Source organism: Syngnathus floridae, chromosome 2 (genome assembly GCF_059516105.1).
Source record: "Syngnathus floridae isolate MCC-2025c chromosome 2, RoL_Sflo_1.0, whole genome shotgun sequence".
NCBI lineage: Eukaryota > Metazoa > Chordata > Actinopteri > Syngnathiformes > Syngnathidae > Syngnathus > Syngnathus floridae.
The window spans coordinates 9,325,502-9,345,532 of NC_142414.1; the positions used below are offsets into that span (position 1 = coordinate 9,325,502).

A 20,031-nucleotide genomic window follows, 5' to 3' on the forward strand; every position below is an offset into this window, starting at 1 on the left:
GTACTGATGGCAAACATTTGACGCTTTTCTTTTAAAAACCAGTAAGCCAAGTGATTGAGGTAAAACGAGCTAAGCTGTCACAGATGATTTATGATGAATTGGAGTATGCTTCAAAATTCCTGTTGTATGTTCTGAAGACACTGGCCTACTTATTGCATGCATTTTCAATTTATAGCTTCTTACAGTAGCCCACTGGTTATTAAATACAGAGTAGGAGAACTGCTCAGGTCACCTCAGATCACCTGACAACCCATCAAATTGACAGCAAGTCTCTCTCTCTCTCTCTCTCTCTCTCTCTCTCTCTCTCTCTCTCTCTCTCTCTCTCTCTCTCTCTCTCTCTCTCTCTCTCTCTCTCTCTCTCTCTCTCTCTCTCTCTCACAGTCGATTGAGCTTTGATTCTGCAGTAAGCTCTTTCCTTTTAACATTTGCTGCAATAAGCATTTGGGTTAAAAGCTTTCATAATCAGGTATACGCTCTCAATTGGTAATGTCCGAGATCAATATTATCCTCATTTGATGTAAAAGCTTTGCCCACCACATGAGTGAGTAGCTCTCGCTCAAGGCCACTCTGACTCTGGGCTCTGTTTGTTTGAGCATGTGTGGGTGTCTGTTTCTTGTCTGCGGGGGCAAACTGCTTCCAACTGGGATCACTAACTAATTGTGGTGAATATATACTCGCTCGAGGTCCACTCAGCACAAATGCTACAGTCACAAATGCCAAACCAAAATTCCTGTCAAAGCAATCCATTTTACATTAACATCTGGTTTAAGTCATTCTCTTGTTTGCGCTGCTAACAACAAAATAAAAGCACTCTCGTTTCTGTTTTCAATATCAGATATTTAACCATTACTTTGAATAATGTTCATTTCTGAGAATTATATTTTTTTCTGTATACATGCAGTAATGCCAGATGACAGAATTGAAACTGAATTCTTGTTTGTCAATCCGCCCCAAGAAACGTGAAGTAGTAATGTCCTCATGGCTTCCATTTTCTAATGTCTGTGTCCAGGCAAACTATGATATCTCTTAATGGCATTCCGCCTTGACCCAGACAGAACAGCGTGCATCTGCTGTGTGCATTGTTCATGCACTCAATAGGAAATGTACAACAGTCAGTCAATTTGTGTCTGCATACTGTCCATGCAGACTTGATATGTGCTGATAGGTACATTTATTAAATAGCACTTCACACACCTCAATAAAAATGTGTACTTTTAATCTGATAAATTTGTGTTATGAGTCAAATATACAAAATGTGTAATTTACTTTGCAGTATGGATGGGGTACATGAGACAAACTAAACATCTTCCATAATTTAAAAAAAATAAAAAATAAAAATGTTTATTTCTTTATTTAATGTGTGGGTGATATAGTTTGCAATAATGCAACATGAATAGATTTAATATTTTTAGTGCTATACGATGGCAGGAAAATGTTAGAAGTCTGCACGACACCACTGCAGAATAAAACAATTTTTTAACAACAAACCTATTATTAAATTTAGACGTCTCTCAAAATTGACCATTATTAAAAATACAAAAAATAGTATTTGTGTTGGAGTTTGTGCTTTGTGTAGTGAACATGTAGTGATGACATCTTTATTACTATCCTCTAAAAAGAAAGTAAATTTATCTTAGAGAACGTTATCGGCTCTTAAATAAATATGTAGTGAATTTAGTGTTTCTGTCATACTATTTGAAAGACAGACAGTGATTTGTTCAGAAATCAGTGGCTACATCTTTCCCCTCAGTGAGATTCAATGTTGTTTCCTAGGGAACAGACACCCCCTCCTTTACCCTTGCTGCTGCTGGACTGTTCCATGCTTAAAATAGGGTAGTAATATATCTGTCCTCGGATCAAGGTCTCTTTATTGGCCATCTAATGAACTAAGTGTGTGACATAACTACGCTGTTAAGTAATTAATAATAAAAAAACACCGTAAGATGTGTGTAATTATTCATTACTTGTGTTGGTACAGTTTTGACACGGGATCACCCACCCCTAGCGTGAAGCATTTACTTGCGTCCATGAACTGTCAAAATCGCTTGTTGCTTCCTCCTGCGCCTTAAAAGTAGTGAGTGCGCTTGCGAGCTTTTCGACAGACGCATATTTTGAACGCTTAAAAAAAAAGTTACCAGTTGCAAAAGTAGCGTGAGGTTTGAGGATGGTCACCTTTGCTTGATGTCATTTGATAGGCAGCGGCTCCTGCACCGCTTCGACCGACGGAATAGCGCTACCCCGCGCAGCTGGATGTGACAGGTTCGCCATCAGGTAGGAAGGAAGGAAATTAGCTTAGCCATTAGCTGCTTTTACCATTGCTTTAAGTGAAGCGTCCACTGGGTGCTGATAAAAGGTAACAGAAGAAGTGAAAACAGTCACAGTGGTCCTTCTGTTATTCACTTTTGTTGAACTGTATTAAGTCATCATCGCTGTCTTGCAGGTGCATTGATGCATTAAGTTCATAATGATCAACGTGTTGATTATTCTGACGTGCAATGTAATTACACATTGTCAATTGTTAGTATCAGTTTAAGTGCTATCAGTGTGGGCACGCAAAATATGGTAGCGCCATGTCTTGCGCATGTTAATAAGTTTTACTTTGAAGTGCAATAAATCCTCTTGAAAATATTATAACTATATCCATGCGTGAAGCAATGAATTACAATTGTAATTAAAATGTAACAGTCCAAAATGGGATTAAAGATTTAGATTAAAATACAAATAAACCATCCACTCAGTATGGATTGTGTATGTGGTGGAAAGGGTTTCAAGCAGAACCAAAGACAACTCACTGCTGCTTGATATTTGATTTCAGCTAATAATAGAAAAAAGACAGCTGCCTTTTCATTGATCAGTGTTTAGTGGCCTATTTCTGAGCCTGCATGGTTTTCTCTGTCGTGATCAGCCAGCATTTGTTTGTTCCTACACATTTTGAGAGACGTTCTCTTATATGGAATAGACAACTGTTTACAGAATAGCATTTTTTTTTCTATTTGGGTATAAAGTCATTTAAGTTCCCCATAATTCCTAAATGCCATTACTTTCGAGTGAGCAAGGTAAACTAGGGTCAAACAATAAAAGGGGAGGCGATAACATAAGGGAAGGAAGTGGCCCAGCTTGTTTGTCTGTGAAGCCTTTGTTTGTGTGATCTGATTTCCTGCTGGAAAAAAATCTATTTAGATTGGCGGTCCGTAGGGGGAAATAGGACATGAGCCAAAATTGTTATTTGTCATTATTTAGAAATCAAATGAAAGAGAAGTACGAAGGTGATAACGGGTGTTAAATTGCATGTTCACTCACTTTTATAGATTTCCTGCACCATTGACAAAATGTGTAAAAGTGGAGACGACTATATTTGAAAGACGGTTTTGAGGTTTAAAGAGCTCTGCTGCTTTTCGCCTTGGAACATTTGGAAGAGCATTGCATCACTGCGCTGAAATGACCAGGATGAAAGGAAATGCAAAGTTGAAGGGAGTTGTGTCAAAGGCGATATGGCATGACACCTTCTTGGGACTGGCTCCAAAGCAGCCTTTAAGCCCAGCGCACACGAGGCGCCAATGGCCCTCTTCACCATCCGTGCCACGTGTGCGGGTGCATTTTTGTAGCACGGGTGGAGAAGAAATACAATGTGCCTAGCTGCAGCTCTCTTCACCCAACCATTAACTAGATGAAAGAGTTGAGTCTCCTTTGGACAAGTGTTAGATGCTGGGATCATAGATGTCGCAATCACGCCAAGTTTGAAAGTAATGACCAATCGCTGTTCTCCGTCATAACAATAGTTCATCAGTTGGCGAGCGAAACACAATACAAAAAGATTGGCAACAATTTTCTTGTACGATCTAGTTGTCTCTCTTGCTTTACTGTACTTTTAGTATGCACTCTGCTCCGTGCCGGGAGGCCGAAAGTCCGCATGGTCCTGCTCCTCGCATCTGTACCGTTGCAGACAGTCCGGCAGCACCAACGAAAACTGAAATATGAACAACTCAAAGCAAAATTTGTGCATCTGGCAAATAAAGTCCTGGCTGGACCAGTCAGTCGATCAGCGGCCAATTTTGCATTGGGTACAACACTAATACTGGAGGTCACCAGATTGGTAAAACCTTACCTAGCCACGTGGGTGTCACATAACAGCAGAGCGTGAGACTGCGTTTTCCAACCCAGTGACGACAGTAGCGAGCAGCATCGTTTCACGAGCGCCTTACCCCAGTAAAGAAATCGAATGAATCTATCCAGTGGAAATAGACTGTTAATTGGGTATGGAATTGTAAAGCATGTTTGGCCCACCGATATCAACGAAACACCCAGGCTGCTGTGTCATTCACAGCCTTTGTTTTTGACTTTGTATGCGACTCAGACTGACAGTACAGCTGTTCGATTGAATCTGGATTTCTGACTCATCAGTTCTGTGACACCCCCGGCTTCCACGGCTCACATGATGCCAACTGGTATGTCATCAATTGGATGGAGCGAGGTGGTGGTTGAAATGGGTGGGCCGACCCACCGCCGGTAACACAAACATTGAAAGAACCGCGATTATCCAGTCCAGTCAATCGGATTTATGGTAAAATTTGATGTGAAAGACAGTTTAGAGGACCAAAGGAAGAGAGATGTGAATAATCGGAGTGTCTGTCTGGATGATGAAGGGAGGAGGTGCGGAGCTCTTGTTTCCTGGGGGGGGGGATGGTGTGACATATCAATAGAACACAGGCAAGGACAGAGAGGATCATCCTTATGAACCAAGTCGTGACGTGCTGAGAGATACGTGCGGAGTCCCTAGACCTATTGCTTCAATATTATGGCTTTGACTGACACGAATGACATAACAGCTCGCTTGGTAGGGCATGAAATTGGGGAAATACCCCGACAAGTTAACATTCAGAGGATGTTACCGTAAGCGCAGTTTTCACCTCATTGCTTACTCTCTTCCAATAGGGATGCACAGACAGCATTGATTCATAGCTGCTCTTCTACCATTGGCTGGAGAACTGACAGGGCGGTACTGTGTCTCATGCTGTTGGGCAGGAAGGGGCTGGCTCTAGGGTGTGTGTATGCGGTGGGTGGGATTGCTGGAAGTGTTTCAGCCAAATAGTTGAAGTCGGCACTCTTCTGCTTCCTGCCTGCCTGCCTGTCCGCTTGCCTGCCCGCCCGCCTGCCTGCCCGCCCGCCCGCCCGCCCGCCTGCCTGCCTGCCTCGCTTGCTGCGTGGCTGAGCGTGAGACAGATATTGAGAGGGAACCCGTGGACCTCTGGCTGCGGCATTGGGCAGCGTGCGAGGAATGACAACAGTTCACATGGTCATTAACTCCCGTTGCTGAGGCAGACAGCCGCACTGTCACAAGGTGCCTCCTGTGTCGGGGACAGCAGACGGCCAAGCTCGGGGAACCTGCCCAAACCAGGTGGGAAAGCATCTTTTAAGAGTTTGCTGCAGTGTGCTGCACACCGGTTCAGGTGGGATGTTTTATCTGTGTGAGAGCATGAGGCTGAAAATGAGAAGCTCCCGGTTAGGACCATTACTGTAGTTTCCAGTCTTGTAATGGGCTTTCTGCACCAACTCCTGCCTGAGAGCGAAGTGAGGCATTATCACAGCGGTGGATGCACTCTGCCAACAGTGCAAATGTCAGGAGGTTTTTTTGGCCACATGGATTTTTCACTTGTGTGTGGGGGCCCACATAACTGATGGTTATAGTTGGATGAGGTGGCTTGAAAATATTTAGCAGCATGCAGTGTGTATTACCAATAAATTTCATCACAGTTTTAGTATGCACAGTTTTGATATTTAGTCTTTTGAGTATGAAGGGGCTATCATTTACAATATCTAGGCTTGCTTTGATCGATTGGTGGATGATAAAAGCCAAGGCCAGGAGGATATCGTATATCTGGCGGTGGAACAAACAGATTGAGCGATGACACATTAGAAATATTTGACGCAAGATTCTAATGACCAAAATTATATTCTTATCGGTGGTATTAATATATTGCCCAAAGAATTGTAAAACAATTGTGAAACTGCAATTTTATTGTACAACGCATAGAACAAAAAAATTCCAGTTCCTATAAAGGAAAATACATTTTCTGGTTCATGTCTTTACCTTCCTCTCAGAGATGCTAATTCTGGTAGATAATTAAACTTTTGAATGATATAGCTACTCTGTCTGAAACTTAGCCATGATCCTGGCTCCTCGTATTGGTCAAAGCAGACTTTCATCCCTGTCATGTACTTAATCTCTCTAGATCTCTTTTATGTTGTGATTCGAGATGTTGTCTGGTTGTATACAATTTGATGATGATGATGATGATGATGATTGTGTACATCACATGTACAATTTCTGGAATGTGTCTGCATTTGTGGATGGATGGATGGATGGATGGATGGATGGATGGATGGATGGATGGATGGATGGATGGATGGATGGATGGATGGATGGATGGATGGATGGATGGATGGATAGATGTGTGTATACGTATATATATATCTATAATAATATATATATATATGTATACATATACATAAAATAACAATATAACACAACACATCACAAAACATCTGCAATAATACAAGCATAACAACTACATCTACTTGATCTCATATTGTTTCACATCACAGTATGTGTTAAGTTTTGCTCACTCTGCATCCATTGCCGGCCTGGTCGTCCTGGAAGGGGAATCCTCCCAATGGGGTCCCTTCTCAAGATTTCTCATTTTCCCCGTTGTTTTTTTTTTATAGTTTCCGTTGCCCTCATGGTGGCTCGGATCAGGGAATATAGTTAATATTTGCAAACAGTGGGCATGGAAGGCTCTTTGAGACGTTTTTGTGATTAAATATGACTTGACATTTTAATCCACTTCATGCCCAAGCGTGGACTCACAGTTGTAGGCACACATCCGCGGTCCCTCTCCTCATCCTCAACTCCATCAGCCATCCATTCAGCCACCAATGCAGACTTTCCAACAGTGCTGACACATGTGCTGAACAAAACGGCTGTGAAAAGTGCTGCTCATCACAGGCGCAAATAATCGAAACGCCCCGTGGCCGTCACAGTCAAATAGCGGAGACATTCCCTTCATCAAAATCGGATGTCGCTCCTTCCAGGAATGTCACAGCCAAAGCGCTGGAAAAGTTCACAAAGGGTCAAGACAAAAAAAAACAGCACGCCAAAAAAAAAAAAAAAATAGACGACAAAAACAACACAGCTCTTGAAGACGACTGACGCCTTCCTGGCAAAAATAAAATAAAACAAGCGGTTGGAGTCGTTCTGTATGATATGAACAAAAAGTTAACGCGATACGATATATGATATGTAGTGATGATTAAACGTTTAATAAAAAAAATAAACGAAACACAAATATCTAATGGCCAAATAAATTCCAATTAAAATATTCGGTAGCTACTACAGCAAGTTGTCAACAATGCAATTAAGTGCAAAGGATTAAATAAAAGACAGTATCAATAAAATTAATTGCTTTGACTAACATTCAAGTATGTCTATTATATCTAGATTCACACTGAAACGTTCTTACTTGGCCCATTGTCCATCTTAACAAAACGTTTCAGGACCATTATTTCGTCATGCTTCCTTGTCAATTCTGACTAACGCTGTAATTGCAAGTGATTAATTGGCTGAATCTAGTAAGTAAAACTAAAAACTAAAAACTACACCCCAAAATGCAGCCTATTTTAGCATTCAAAATGTGTGATAGAGAGTGGTTAGTCATCTCATCTAATAAAGAGAAAGGCCTGGCCCATATCATGAACGGAGCCATTTGGGTCACGAGCTAAGGCTATTATGATGCCAATTTGCTGACTCTGTAAAATGCTTCTTGTGTTGCATCTCAACGTTAGCTTAGTCCTTGAGAAATCACACACTCCTAAATCACTCCTATTGTCTGGCACATTATGAATCACAATATACCATAACTGTAATTATAATATATCACAATTTCACTAGGCCTAACTTGGTTGTTGTCCTACTAACCTATAGTCACAATGAACACAATAAGCTCAGATCAAATCTAACACAGCCATAGAGTGCACACCAGACTAATAGCTTACGTATGAGGTATTCAGAGATTCAGAGGTCAAGTCAAGGACTTTCACTTGAGACTCCCCAGTTCCGCTGACTCTCACAATTAAGCAGACTAGTCAGATAATGCCCTTGCCATCTGGACTTAGTAAGCATCAGTAATCCATAAGGTCTTCTACTGTGGTGTATTTCTATATGTACATATGTCCTGCTTAACAGGTCATTTCGGCTTTCCCATCGGGCCTTGACTTCCTTCGTTGTGCCTGAAGACCACTGGTTCAGCTCTGTATAAACTACGGCAGACACTAGCAAGAGCTCAACTAGGCTAAGCCAAACAAAGTGTATGCTGTATTAAGATCTGAATCAACCCAAGGTTAAACCAAAGCTGTGTGCACAACTTATACTGGAGTGGTCCAAAGCAGTCTTTGGTTTTACATCAAGAATGTCGAGGACCCTAAACCTAACCCTAAACCACAAAACTAAAACTATATGATGGATCTTGTGGGTTTCTCAACCCACAAATTAATTATTTGACTGAAATGTCGTAAAGTTTTAGAGTGGAGAAAATGGCACCCCTTACATACATTCGGACAAAGTGAAATAGACATTTTATGAGTTCTAAAAATAATGAGGTTTAATTGTTAAAGGTCAGCTCTGGCATGATTTTCACCTGAATGTCAGCAAAAGCCTCTCCTGTGGGGAGACATTGTGAAATTAAATCATGCCTTAGAGAGTGAAACTACTCTTCTGGACCATTTGGCTGAGAAGGTTCTCATTTCGTTAGCTGTGATCAGACAAGTGGGACAGGTTCTGTAAGACAATGTCCTGGATTCAAGAGAGTTGGGGCAGCATAGTGTTGGTGGACTAGTTACACAAAGATCCACACTCTTAGCACCCAGATACATATTTTTTTGTATAGAGGAAATTGATATAAAATAAACTCAACAGGAACTCTAATTATGCCATAATATATGTATGAACGTAAAATGATGTGTCAATGAGCTTTGATAGCGGGCAACCAGTGAATGTCTCATGACCCCGGCCTGGGTCATAACCATGTCCAGCACTGGCATATCCAACTGTCTCAGTCACTCTCTGGCTTCTGGAGAGCTGCCCAGAATAATTCTGTGCTGGTTGGTTTTCCTTTGACTACATCATCAAACCAGCATGATTATACTGGGTAAATCAGATCCAGAGGTTCTCTCGTCTTGACCCTCACTGAAGTTTTTGACATTCCCTTCTTTGTATGTCGAATAATTGCTTCACTGGTTGACTGTCATGTATTTTAATGAGCCACAAAAGATGAAAACATCCATAATCTCACCAATATTCTTCTTCTGTTTATCTTTCTTTCTCTACTCCAGATTGCTGACAGAAGGTTCCATGTGAGACAGCATTCCTACTGGATGATCCCTGGCTAGTTTTGAAGAGTTCTTGAGTCCTTCTCTAGTCACGATAGGACACTTCACTTCAACACTTTCAACTTCTTCCTGTTCCCCATCGTGGATACATTTTTGGAGACATTGGGACAAGCAGTTAAACTCATCTAGGACCATGCTTTGTGTGCTTTGCCTGAGGTGGCACTTGAGTCTTGCTGAATGATGAACAATCCACAGTTTAACAGGCAAATACGACTGCAGCAGTGCAGTCCCATGCTCTGCTAACGCTCAAGACTTCACCAGTCCCTTTCCTGTCTACAGCGACCAATCAAATCCACTGACTAAAAGTGGATCATTTTCAGCTGTAACTTCCATCAATTGTTTTTTTCTTCTTCTGGAATACGTTGTAACTGCTCCTCAGAGGACGGGCCTCCTCCTTAAACCGAGCAGCTCTCCTCCAACCAAGCCAGCAACGCAGCCATGGCTTTGAATATTGCCTCTATACGTGACACAAAATGGCTGACCTTGGAAGTGTGTCGGCAGTTTCAGAGAGGGACTTGCTCACGCAGTGATGAAGAGTGCAAATTTGCCCACCCATCTAAAAGCTGCCAAGTGGAAAATGGGAGAGTGATTGCGTGTTTTGACTCTTTAAAGGTAAGGATATTCTTTTACAGTATAGTATCACTCAACCTCATAGGACCTCCAAAGAATGTGAACAATGTTCGAAAAATAATTTGAGTCCAATCTAAGGGTGACAGTTTTGAAGTTCCTTGACTGGTGTATTCTGTCATATGCTCAAATTAGCTCAATGCTGTGCTGCAGTTAGTTGATCATCTTGACCTTTGACGCTAAAGGCCAGAGAGGTCTCTTGTCATGCTCACTGTCACCACAAAGATGCTTTTGAAGTTTTATTTGGTAAGTTCTTCCATTGTCACCATGCCTATCTAATGTCCATCATCTGTGAGGGTACATGTCTGGTCTACTCAAGAAGTCATTGCAGGACTTCTATTCCTGGTTCCTTGTCAAGATCAAACAACACACACGCACAACACAAACTGCCCTCAAACTACCTATTTTGTAATACCGTATTTTCCGCACTATAAGGCGCACCTAAAAACCTCCAATTTTCTCAAAAGCCGACAGTACGCCTTATGATCAGGTGCGCCTTATATATGGACCAATATTGAGCCACTACAGCAGGCGTGTCCAAAGTTCGGCCCGCGGGCCAAATGTATATATCTTATATATGGACAACGTTTTAAAATGGGCCATTCATTGAAGGTGCGCCTTATAATCCGGTGCGCCTTATAGTGCGGAAACTACGGTAATTAGTGCTCACAAAACCAAGTAGTGTGCCAGTATGTGGTGCACAAGTAAGATGACAACATTCAGGAAACGCCCATTCATATCAAGATATATGATGGCGCCGGGGGGGTTGGGGGTGAACCAGCCATGACAGTGACAAATAGCCAAGGAAACTGGGGCAGAACAACAAGACTTCGAGCAAGATGTACTGTGGCTGCAAGTTATACACAGTATATATAAAAAGTCTTCACACCCTGCTACAAATGCCAGTTTTTGCGCTCGCAACAAAAATAGGGCCTGTAGTGTACATGAACTTCTGCTCTTCGACCCCTGCTCCGCTCTAGTTTAAAAATATGGGCTTGGCTGCATTCCTCCATGTAATCCTCTTGCAATGGGCCACACTAAGCAAACGTGGTGGGGAATGTGTGGGTGCAGTGCAGTATGAGCCGGTCGTCCCATGAGGTTATTTGCACATACACGGTGAGGTACTCACCGAGATGGTGGACTCCCCACCTCGTCTATTGCTTGAATGATCCTCCTCGCATGCAGACACAAGGCTCAGCTGGCTCATTTAAAAAAATGTCCAGCCATAGGAGATAAGCAAGAAGTTGACTAATAACCAGAATACAGAATTACCTATGTATGTATTTCATGATGTCGCTTTTACAGTGGAGTGTATTTTATTCAGGAATATAACAACATTGTGCCATCGAGTCCAAATTATTTAAAGCGGGTGAATGAGGGAGATTGAGAAAGCTGCCGTGGATATATTCATTTGTTTATTTATGTATTGGCATGAGGAAGATGTAACCGGCTTGATGACACATGTCCAAGATGGCCGTTCCGTATGGCGATGGCAGTGGACTGCTGTGTCTGACACAGGGTTGAAGCGGTTTTGCAGTTTATTTATTATTTGCCCTTTCAAAAGTTAATCATAAAATTGGCAGTAAAGCTTTATAAGCTTGAATTTAGCAAGCCCGGTCCAGACAACGCTGCATATATCTTGTTCCTTATGTCAGATGCTGGTTGGTGATCATTTTTACTGGCTAAAGATTTTTTTTGTTCGGTCTTGGTACCATTGCAGGGTGCAACGCTTTATGCCTCCTTGGCCCAAACGCTGAAGCCAAATCAGAAATGATTGATTAGTAAGAAATAAACTGCAGAATTGCCTTCTTAGCTGCTTATGTGTTGGTTCGAATGAGCACAGAACTCTGCCCATCTGCTGTACCAGTGTCTCACCTGGTCTCAGTCCACCCACTATCTCTGAGTCATCCTCATTTCCCATCACTCTGCAAGCCACAGTACTGAAAAATGATTTGTTTTTTAGGGGGGAATGGAAAACATTTTTATTTGAAATTTGCTCTCCAGACTCAACACCATCCTCACATTTGATGAGTTGAAGGTAGCTTCCGAGAAATTCTTCCTGCTACTGTATTATCGATGTTTCACGCACCTCAGGTGATCTGTGGGTAGGTGGGTGGGAGGTTTACTGTATGTTTGAACTTTAGTGCCGCTTTGAATTATTGATGTTTATTTTCGCCTTGTCTAATTTCTACATCTCAGTCTGATCTTTGTGCGTCTGCTTTTCTCTCTTCTATTTGGTTCTGGTAACTTCTATATCATGCATGAAAAACCAACAGCTCTCGCCATGTATTTGTTTTTCAGAAAGGTCACAGATATATACAAACACCAGTTTGTTAGTTACCGTCATTGCACTCTGGCATATGTCTTTAATATCACGATTAACCCTCTGGTGCATCGTCATAATAACAGCAGACAAGATTTTAAATACAATGGTTTTGATTGTGGGTGCGAATCTCTAAGTTTCCGGCGATTCAATTCTGATTTTCAGGGTCACGATTCGATTCAGAAACGATTTTCAATTCAGAAATGATTTTCGGTTCAGAAATTATTGTTGCATTTCAAGGGTTAGGGTTAATGCAAGTGGAACGATTAAATGAATTGAATCACCAGACACTTTTTATTTTTTAATCAAATAAAAAGTCTGTTACATGCTTTTCATTTTCATCTTTTCACATGCAAGTGCACACACAGTATTAGGTAGTTACAAACAATTCAGACAAATGTCCCACAGGGGCCGTCACTTATAATGAGACAGATTTCTTCTTAATTGGTTCAGTCTAATGAGGCAACTAAAGCAATCTTTGGGGGCCTGCTACCGAAATAGGTTTTAATCCATTTCACCCCAAAAAAAACAAAAAAAAAACAGGCTGTGATGAACCGTGCATAACATCGCAGTCGCATGTAAAAATGTGTCAGAATTAAGAAACATTATTTGTGTATTCATTCTTGTCTGAGTGAAACATTGGATTTATTTATTATTCATTAATGTATAGCAACAATGTTATTCCTGCATTAATACCATTTAAAATCTGACCACAATCATAAAACAAACTTGGAATTGTAGATGCCGCATGTATCAATGAACATTATTTTTAAACTGCTTTCCTCTAAACATTTGGGTTCCATTGAAAAAGCAGGAAAAAAGCAAAGTAATGACATGGCTGAAAATTATGATCAATATGTTTACTTGCATGCAGCGGTATTCAAATAAAACCCAGCCTGTAGCTGTTTGAGTCACTGAACCCTGGTGTATTGATCGTGTCTTTTTCACTAAAGGGCACTTTAGGGCAATCCTTATACTACATAATTTATTGAAATTGATGAAAACGTTAACCCTATACTAGTACTGCAAGACCTCTTTTTCTGAAAAACAAAAAGTTTCCATCCGTCTATTTTCTTTACAGCTTGTCCTCATTATGTAACAAGAGCCTATCTAAGCTGATTTGGGGTTAAAATTTGCCAGTCAGTTTTTTGTCAATTTTGTTTTTAAATACATTTTTGTCATCACTGATTGGTAGGTAGAAGAAAATCTCACGGTACAGCTTCTAAGTGTGACATGCCTTCCCTTTTGAGTTATCAAATATGGTTCTTAAGCCGAAAGAGCTACTTCCACTTTAGCCCTGAGTGGTTTCGCTTGATGCAGTCTGTTTTTTTTTTTTCAACCGCATATACGCCTCGGGATGCCTTCAACCCACTAGAGAGCATCCTTGGGGACTTATCACAGCTGTCAAACAACAAGCCGATCAAGGCAACGCTCCATTCCCTTTCGGCATAAAAAGGTGAATGGCAATCAACATCTGCAAAATTGTATTTTCAAGTCCCCAGCGGTCTCTGATGATCGGTTAAGGATAAATTATAAATATATATATTATTGTTACATAATAATAAATATATGGCTAATCTGATCATCTTATCATCTAATAATAAAAATATATGTATGTGTATATATATATATATATATATATATATATGTACGTATGTGTATATGTCTATATATTATTATTGTAAAACTTATATAAACTAGCGTGTATGTGTGTAGGTGTAGAAAATGTATTTAGGATAATTTTGACAAATTTATTTAATTAAGAACCGCAATATATTCATAATGTGTGACCTAGTTTTGTGCCTTTCAAGACAATCACTGTGATCAGTTTTAGTATGTCGATAAACTGAAGCAAATTGCACTTTTCCCCTCAGAAATCATAGATTTTTTTTTTTTTGAGCTAGTTCATTCTATTTGAATAATTTCTTAATGTCATTCTTAAGATAAATATTTCTTGGCTAATGGTTACCTGGTGATTTTATCTGTCCAGCCTTCTTCACATCAAATTGGTCTGTGGCCCGTCAACTTCAATGAGTTTCACTCACCTGCTTCTTGCTTATCTTCTATTTTAAATTATGAACCGATACCTCTAACTTTCTTTTGTCAGCAACCAAAGCTTTAATAATCTCCAAAGTGGGGGAGTAAGCAGCCTGGGCCCCTATCTGCTGAGTATGTTCGAAAGAGGCTTTGATGCACAGATCTGCGCTCTTCCTTCCATCTCATTATCTTCCTTTATCTGTCCAATGGATTTAAACAACATCTCAGCAGGCCCTGACATGCGTTCAAATGAGACCACAAAATCTAACTTTTTTTTGTTTCATTTGCATTTGTAGTAGATTTTATTTGTATTTTTAGAGCGCTCCAGTACTCACTGCCTTGAAAGCCAAGAGTGACTGAAACAAAATTAGAAGAAGGCCTGCTGTTCTCTCTTGGGATTGTGACACAGTTTCTTTTAAAGTAGGACATAAAAAGTGTGTAACCCATTTTTTTGAAGTCTCACCAATTTGGCGAGTTTAAGTTCGTGTTTGACAGGAATTCTGCCACCTTTATTTTCCACGGCATCACACTGCACAGGCTGCAGATACTCTATCTACCATGTAAAGGGGATTCCTAGATAATGAGTCTGTGTACTGTGCTGTATTGTATTGTGCGAGTGTAGATTAGAGACGCTTGGGATGGTGGGTTCCATGTCTCAGCAGGTCACAGATGATCAGATTAGCTAAAGCAGAGCTCCACTTGGATTAAAGATGACCAGCTCTTCAAAACTGCAGGGCCATAACCTTTCACAAGTGATGATGATCTGGATCAGTCACTGGGAGAGTTTCCATCCACCTATTTTTATTAGAACCTTCAAGGACTGTGAGAATATACCTGCTGGAAACCAATTCACATTTTGGCAATAGAAACAAGTTTTGCAAATTAGGATCAGATGCCACTTCACTTGTTTTGACCAGATAGTATGCCACATATTCATATAGTAGTCACAACAATGGCGGCGGTTGATAAAGACTATGTTTCCACCAGCAGGTCTTAGTGCTTGATTAAGATATTTTTGGTGATTATATTTTTACATGTTAAAAGCGTTTTTTTTACCGGGATAAATCAAGGAAACAAAAGTAGGGTTACCTTAATTGACTTGTTTTTAGCCACTGATCAACATTATCTATTACAAGCTTAAATGGAAGCAGAAAGGATTTGGTGGGTTTTCACGGTTTCCTGCGGTTCAAGAGTCCTTACCATCTGAAATCTGTATTTCACTTAAAACGAAATACAATCTTTTAGAAGAAGCTTTTTTTCTTTCTTTCTTGTTTGGAGAATGAAGCGAAACACTGTCCGTGTGCATCCAGTACCTGACTACTTTAGGGGTAGTATCCTGGCTGGAGCAATCTGATTCTTTTAAACACACAGCAAAGTGAGTTTGTCACCTGTTTTACTGCATTACATTCACTGTATACAGTATTTACTTTGTGTGTTCCATCTTATGTCTCTCCTCGCATGCCTGCATCTTCATTTGTGTGGTCTGGTTCTACCTGTGGGGTGCAACTAAAATACACAGGAAGGGTAGGCTCCAGCACACCTATGCGCCACTAGAGGATAAGAGGTTAGGAGAATTGATGGCATGCCAATTTATACACAGTCCAGCGCAACAGAAACCAAAAGTGCTCCCATAAGGTTGGAAGCTTTGAATAGCCCAAAACCCGGCTGGTTCATTAACTGATTATGTTGCCTGGCAAGATTTTTGTCGTCCATGTAATGTATGAAATGTCCGCAAAAGGTGTGGGGAATTGATTTTCCGAAAGTGAGAAATTGGAACAGTTGTCGAGGGCCATACTTACACGCTAACCTCAATTGTGTTCCATTTTAATTTAGTCCATCCATCCTTCCATCTCCTGAACCACTTATCCTCACCAGGGTCGCGAGCATGCTGGAGCTTATCCCAGCAGTCATCAAGCAAGAGCTGGAAACTGATCGGCAACCATTATAATTAAATACGATAACAGCATACAAAGAACTAATTGGTTCATTTCAATGAGCTGCTACTTGGGAAATTAGGATCATCAAATGTTAAATAATATGTTAAGCACTAATTAAAATTACATTAATTATTGTGACTTGGGAAGACTTACTGTAGCCTGATGCTGCAGTCATTCCCTCGTCGCTCCACTAGTGCCTTAGCAGGCCAGAGGATAGAGTCAGCATTGAAGGCAAAATGCAAATTGTTAGTGGTGAAGGGAGGGACCCACAACTGAAGCACTATTCTGCAGGCTTGATAGAAGACTGGCCTTTTGTGTGTGTGCCACCCACAGATTTTCAGCACTTATCACTCCAACCATTCAGATAGACTGATGAAGGAGGCGGAGATGTTGTGTACCACACATGAAGATGTCAAGGTCAAGTCCAAACTGGGAATGTCAGATCTGTGCAAGGAGTGTCGGGGTGAAAGGGCCACGTAAACAGTGCGGCAGCTAGCAAAGGATGTTTCTTGCGCAAGGGATACTTGACCTTTTGCAATCTATTTAGAGGCTAGAACTATTACCACTGCACAAAATTATGAGGTGAATTATTTTTTTTGCAGTTAGTGTGGCTGACCACCGACTAGACCTCTGATAATGAGCTTTATTACTAATCCCAGACAGCCAAAAGTAAAGCAGTCACCATGCAGTAAATGTTTGTACTCTTAGATGTTGAACAGGCAGGCATGATGTGGGTAATGTCTGTATTCCCTACGATCCAAAATAGCGTTTAGCACCTCCCTCTCGGATGAATGAATGCATCATTTTACATGAGTGGTTGCATTGTCATTTCATGAGTACTCTGCTGGAATCACACAATTTAGATATATCACTTCACTTTGTGTCCCCTCAAGTTTTGGGGCTTTTCTTAGAATGAAATACTAAGTAGTTTCAATTACACTATGCTGACACCCTGAATAGAGACACTAAACTTGCCACAAGGACAAAATAGATAAACCTAATTATAGTAAAAATCAAGTGAGAAAGTTTGAAACAAACTTAGCAAAGGCTGCATTCAGTTTGACTGAGCTGTACCTCATGAAACATCTATGGAACGTAGCCACAATTTACCTCATCCTTTTAAATGGGAAAGAAATATTAATGAGCAGTCTGTGAGTGGCAACATTCAGGAGAAAATGACTCCACTTAAAGTCCACAGAATGGACAAAGTAAGGAGTGTGGCTCTGCAGTCTGTGTGTGTATATTTTAACGTGGCCATTTTTTGAATTTCCGTGCAAACATTGTATTCCTTTATGACATGGCTGCTTTGTTTGTGCGTGTGTGTGTGTGTGTGTGTGTGTGTGTGTGTCCTCAAGCATGGCAGTGTTGGTGTGCGTGGGTGATGCTTGTTGTGATCCAGGCATTTAATATGCATATGTGTGGGCAGGTGTGAGTTGGTTCATGTGAGGCATATAAAGGAGGAGGTTTGAGCAGCTCACTGCGGGGTGTAGAGGTCAGTAAGGATGAGTCGCTTCATCATTACAGAAACATCGCAGCTCTCTCTGCACGCCACCGGCTTTGAGGCACTCACACCTAGGTTTTAGTCTTAGCGATATAGTCCTATTGATTTACTTTGGGGTGGAAAATATATATATCAACATTGCCAAATAAGTAATGTTTTGTGGAGTTGGCTACAATTTGAAAACAATACACCGTTTTTTTTTATTAGGTTTCTCTTGTTAGTCATAGTCTTGCTGGAAGCCGTGAGTCTTCTATGATTAAAGCCCAGTACTCAACATAGCTGACAGCATGTATGTAAACAGGTTGAGGGGGGAAAATAAATTGGATCTGGCATTCTTCCTGTGGACGTATTCCATTTCTGTATCTTTCCTATGAAGCAGTTAAAAAAAAAGCCCCTTAATCTCGCTACAAGTGCTCATTGAGATGGTCTGAATTGTATTATAAAATTCAACAAATAAATAACTCTGGAAAGGAGCTAGACGTGATTCATCTTGCAGCAGGAAGAGCGTCTTAGCAACACAGCTTCTGAGTTGTTTGTGATTCTCATCACGCTTGGCTTTGGCTCCGCCCCTCACAAGATGTGCTATGTCATAGCCAGCATGTTGCTCTCTGCGCTGTCGTGTCCCTCTGACAACCTCGACTCACATTCACGTCTTCATAAACTTTATTTTCTTAAATTCTGCTCGCAGTTAGCGCTGCATCAACGACCCATATCGTCTTATGAGATAATGCTATGAACATTTCAATGGTCATAATTATTAGGGAGGATTGCGATATTGCTACAAGAAGTGAAAGAGAGAAATAGAGAAACAGATCCTTAAATCCCCAAAGTCTATGCACTTTTTGGTAATGATGGGCAAATGAAGCTTCAAGATGATTCATAAACCCATTGTTGTTTACTTAGACCTCTAGATGGCACTCTCAGTTCACCGAAGAGCTGAAAGTCCACCGACTTGCCATTTCTTAAAATCCTCACTTTAAACCAACATTGCCATCTAGCCAAAGAATACAACAACTGGTTCATGAAGCTTCATTTTCCCATCACTACTTTTTGGACATAAGCGGTAGTGAACAGCAGAAATCGTTATGAATTCAAAACCCCACCAAATGCATCGTTAAATGTGATCGATGACGCAAAGAATAATCCTTTAAGCGTCACTGGGCTCCACAGCAAATGTTTTCCTCATTATTTACACAAAATACTGAGCTCCTATCTGTTTGTCATCCTTTTCAGGGCCGCTGCACGCGAGAAAACTGCAAGTACCTGCACCCGCCCGCTCACCTGAAAACCCAGCTGGAGATCAACGGACGCAATAACCTGATCCAGCAGAAGACAGCGGCTGCTATGCTGGCCCATCAGATGCAGTTTATGATTCCCGGCACCACCATGCAACCTATGGTCAGTGCTGCTTAAAGGAAATGACCTCTTCCTGTTTCGCTGTTTCCATTCTGCTTTATGGCTGTGGCTAAATGAATGAGTGTTAATTGTCTTTCTCTTGCAGCAGACTTTTCCAGTTAGCCAGGGTCTCGGCTCCAGTGCAGGTTTGAGCTACACGCCATACCTGACCCCCATGTCGCACAGTATGGGCCTGGTACCCACAGAAATCTTGCCCAGCACACCCATGATTGTCCCAGGCAGCCCTCCTGCATCATTGGCCACTGCTTCATCAGCCAACCAAAAATTATTGCGAACAGACAAGCTGGAGGTAACCCGTTTCAATATTCCTTCTGTCTTGAAGGGTCTTGTTAGTGTCAAAGACCAACCTGTATTTACTTGGCACAAAAAAAACTTTTTAGGAACCTAAATTATCAGCATGAATCGGTCCGAAATCTGATCTGATCTTCATTTAACTTACAAAAAAGTAAGTTTCCAAAAGCTTGTATAATATATAATTTTTTCCTATTTTTAATTATTTCATTTATATCATTTCCAACATTTTGACAGCATACAAGAACATTCACAGTCTCCACACAGGCAGCAATTAGACTAGTTTTTTTTAACATGGATCCAATCAAAAATTCTACCTTGACAAAGATAACTATGATCAATTTTAATCAACACTGTCCTCGAGGTATTCCCTTAACAGTCTTATGTTCACGACCTTTTGAAAATATGTGATCCTCTCTATAAAACGTAATGAATAAAAGTATTGGGATTATGAGATT

The 20,031-nt window shown here is 40.8% G+C and overlaps 1 protein-coding gene across 14 annotated transcripts in view; it reads left to right on the forward strand.

The window, feature by feature from the left end:
• The first annotated feature begins 2,043 nt into the window (after positions 1 to 2,043).
• Positions 2,044 to 20,031, forward strand: part of LOC148401613 (muscleblind-like protein 2a) — a 29,223-nt gene continuing 11,235 nt past the window's right edge. For 8 of the 14 annotated variants that reach the window (XM_088400804.1, XM_088400832.1, XM_088400798.1 and 5 more), the window contains exons 1-4: positions 2,045 to 2,271; positions 9,385 to 10,053; positions 19,100 to 19,264; positions 19,368 to 19,571. In XM_088400804.1, coding sequence (XP_088256930.1) covers positions 9,880 to 10,053; positions 19,100 to 19,264; positions 19,368 to 19,571 — 543 coding nt within the window. In that variant the 5' untranslated portion in view covers positions 2,045 to 2,271; positions 9,385 to 9,879. Of the gene's footprint in view, positions 2,272 to 9,384; positions 10,054 to 19,099; positions 19,265 to 19,367; positions 19,572 to 20,031 lie in introns of all 14 variants that reach the window. The other 6 variants (XM_088400771.1, XM_088400789.1, XM_088400825.1 and 3 more) reach the window with 2 other exon arrangements.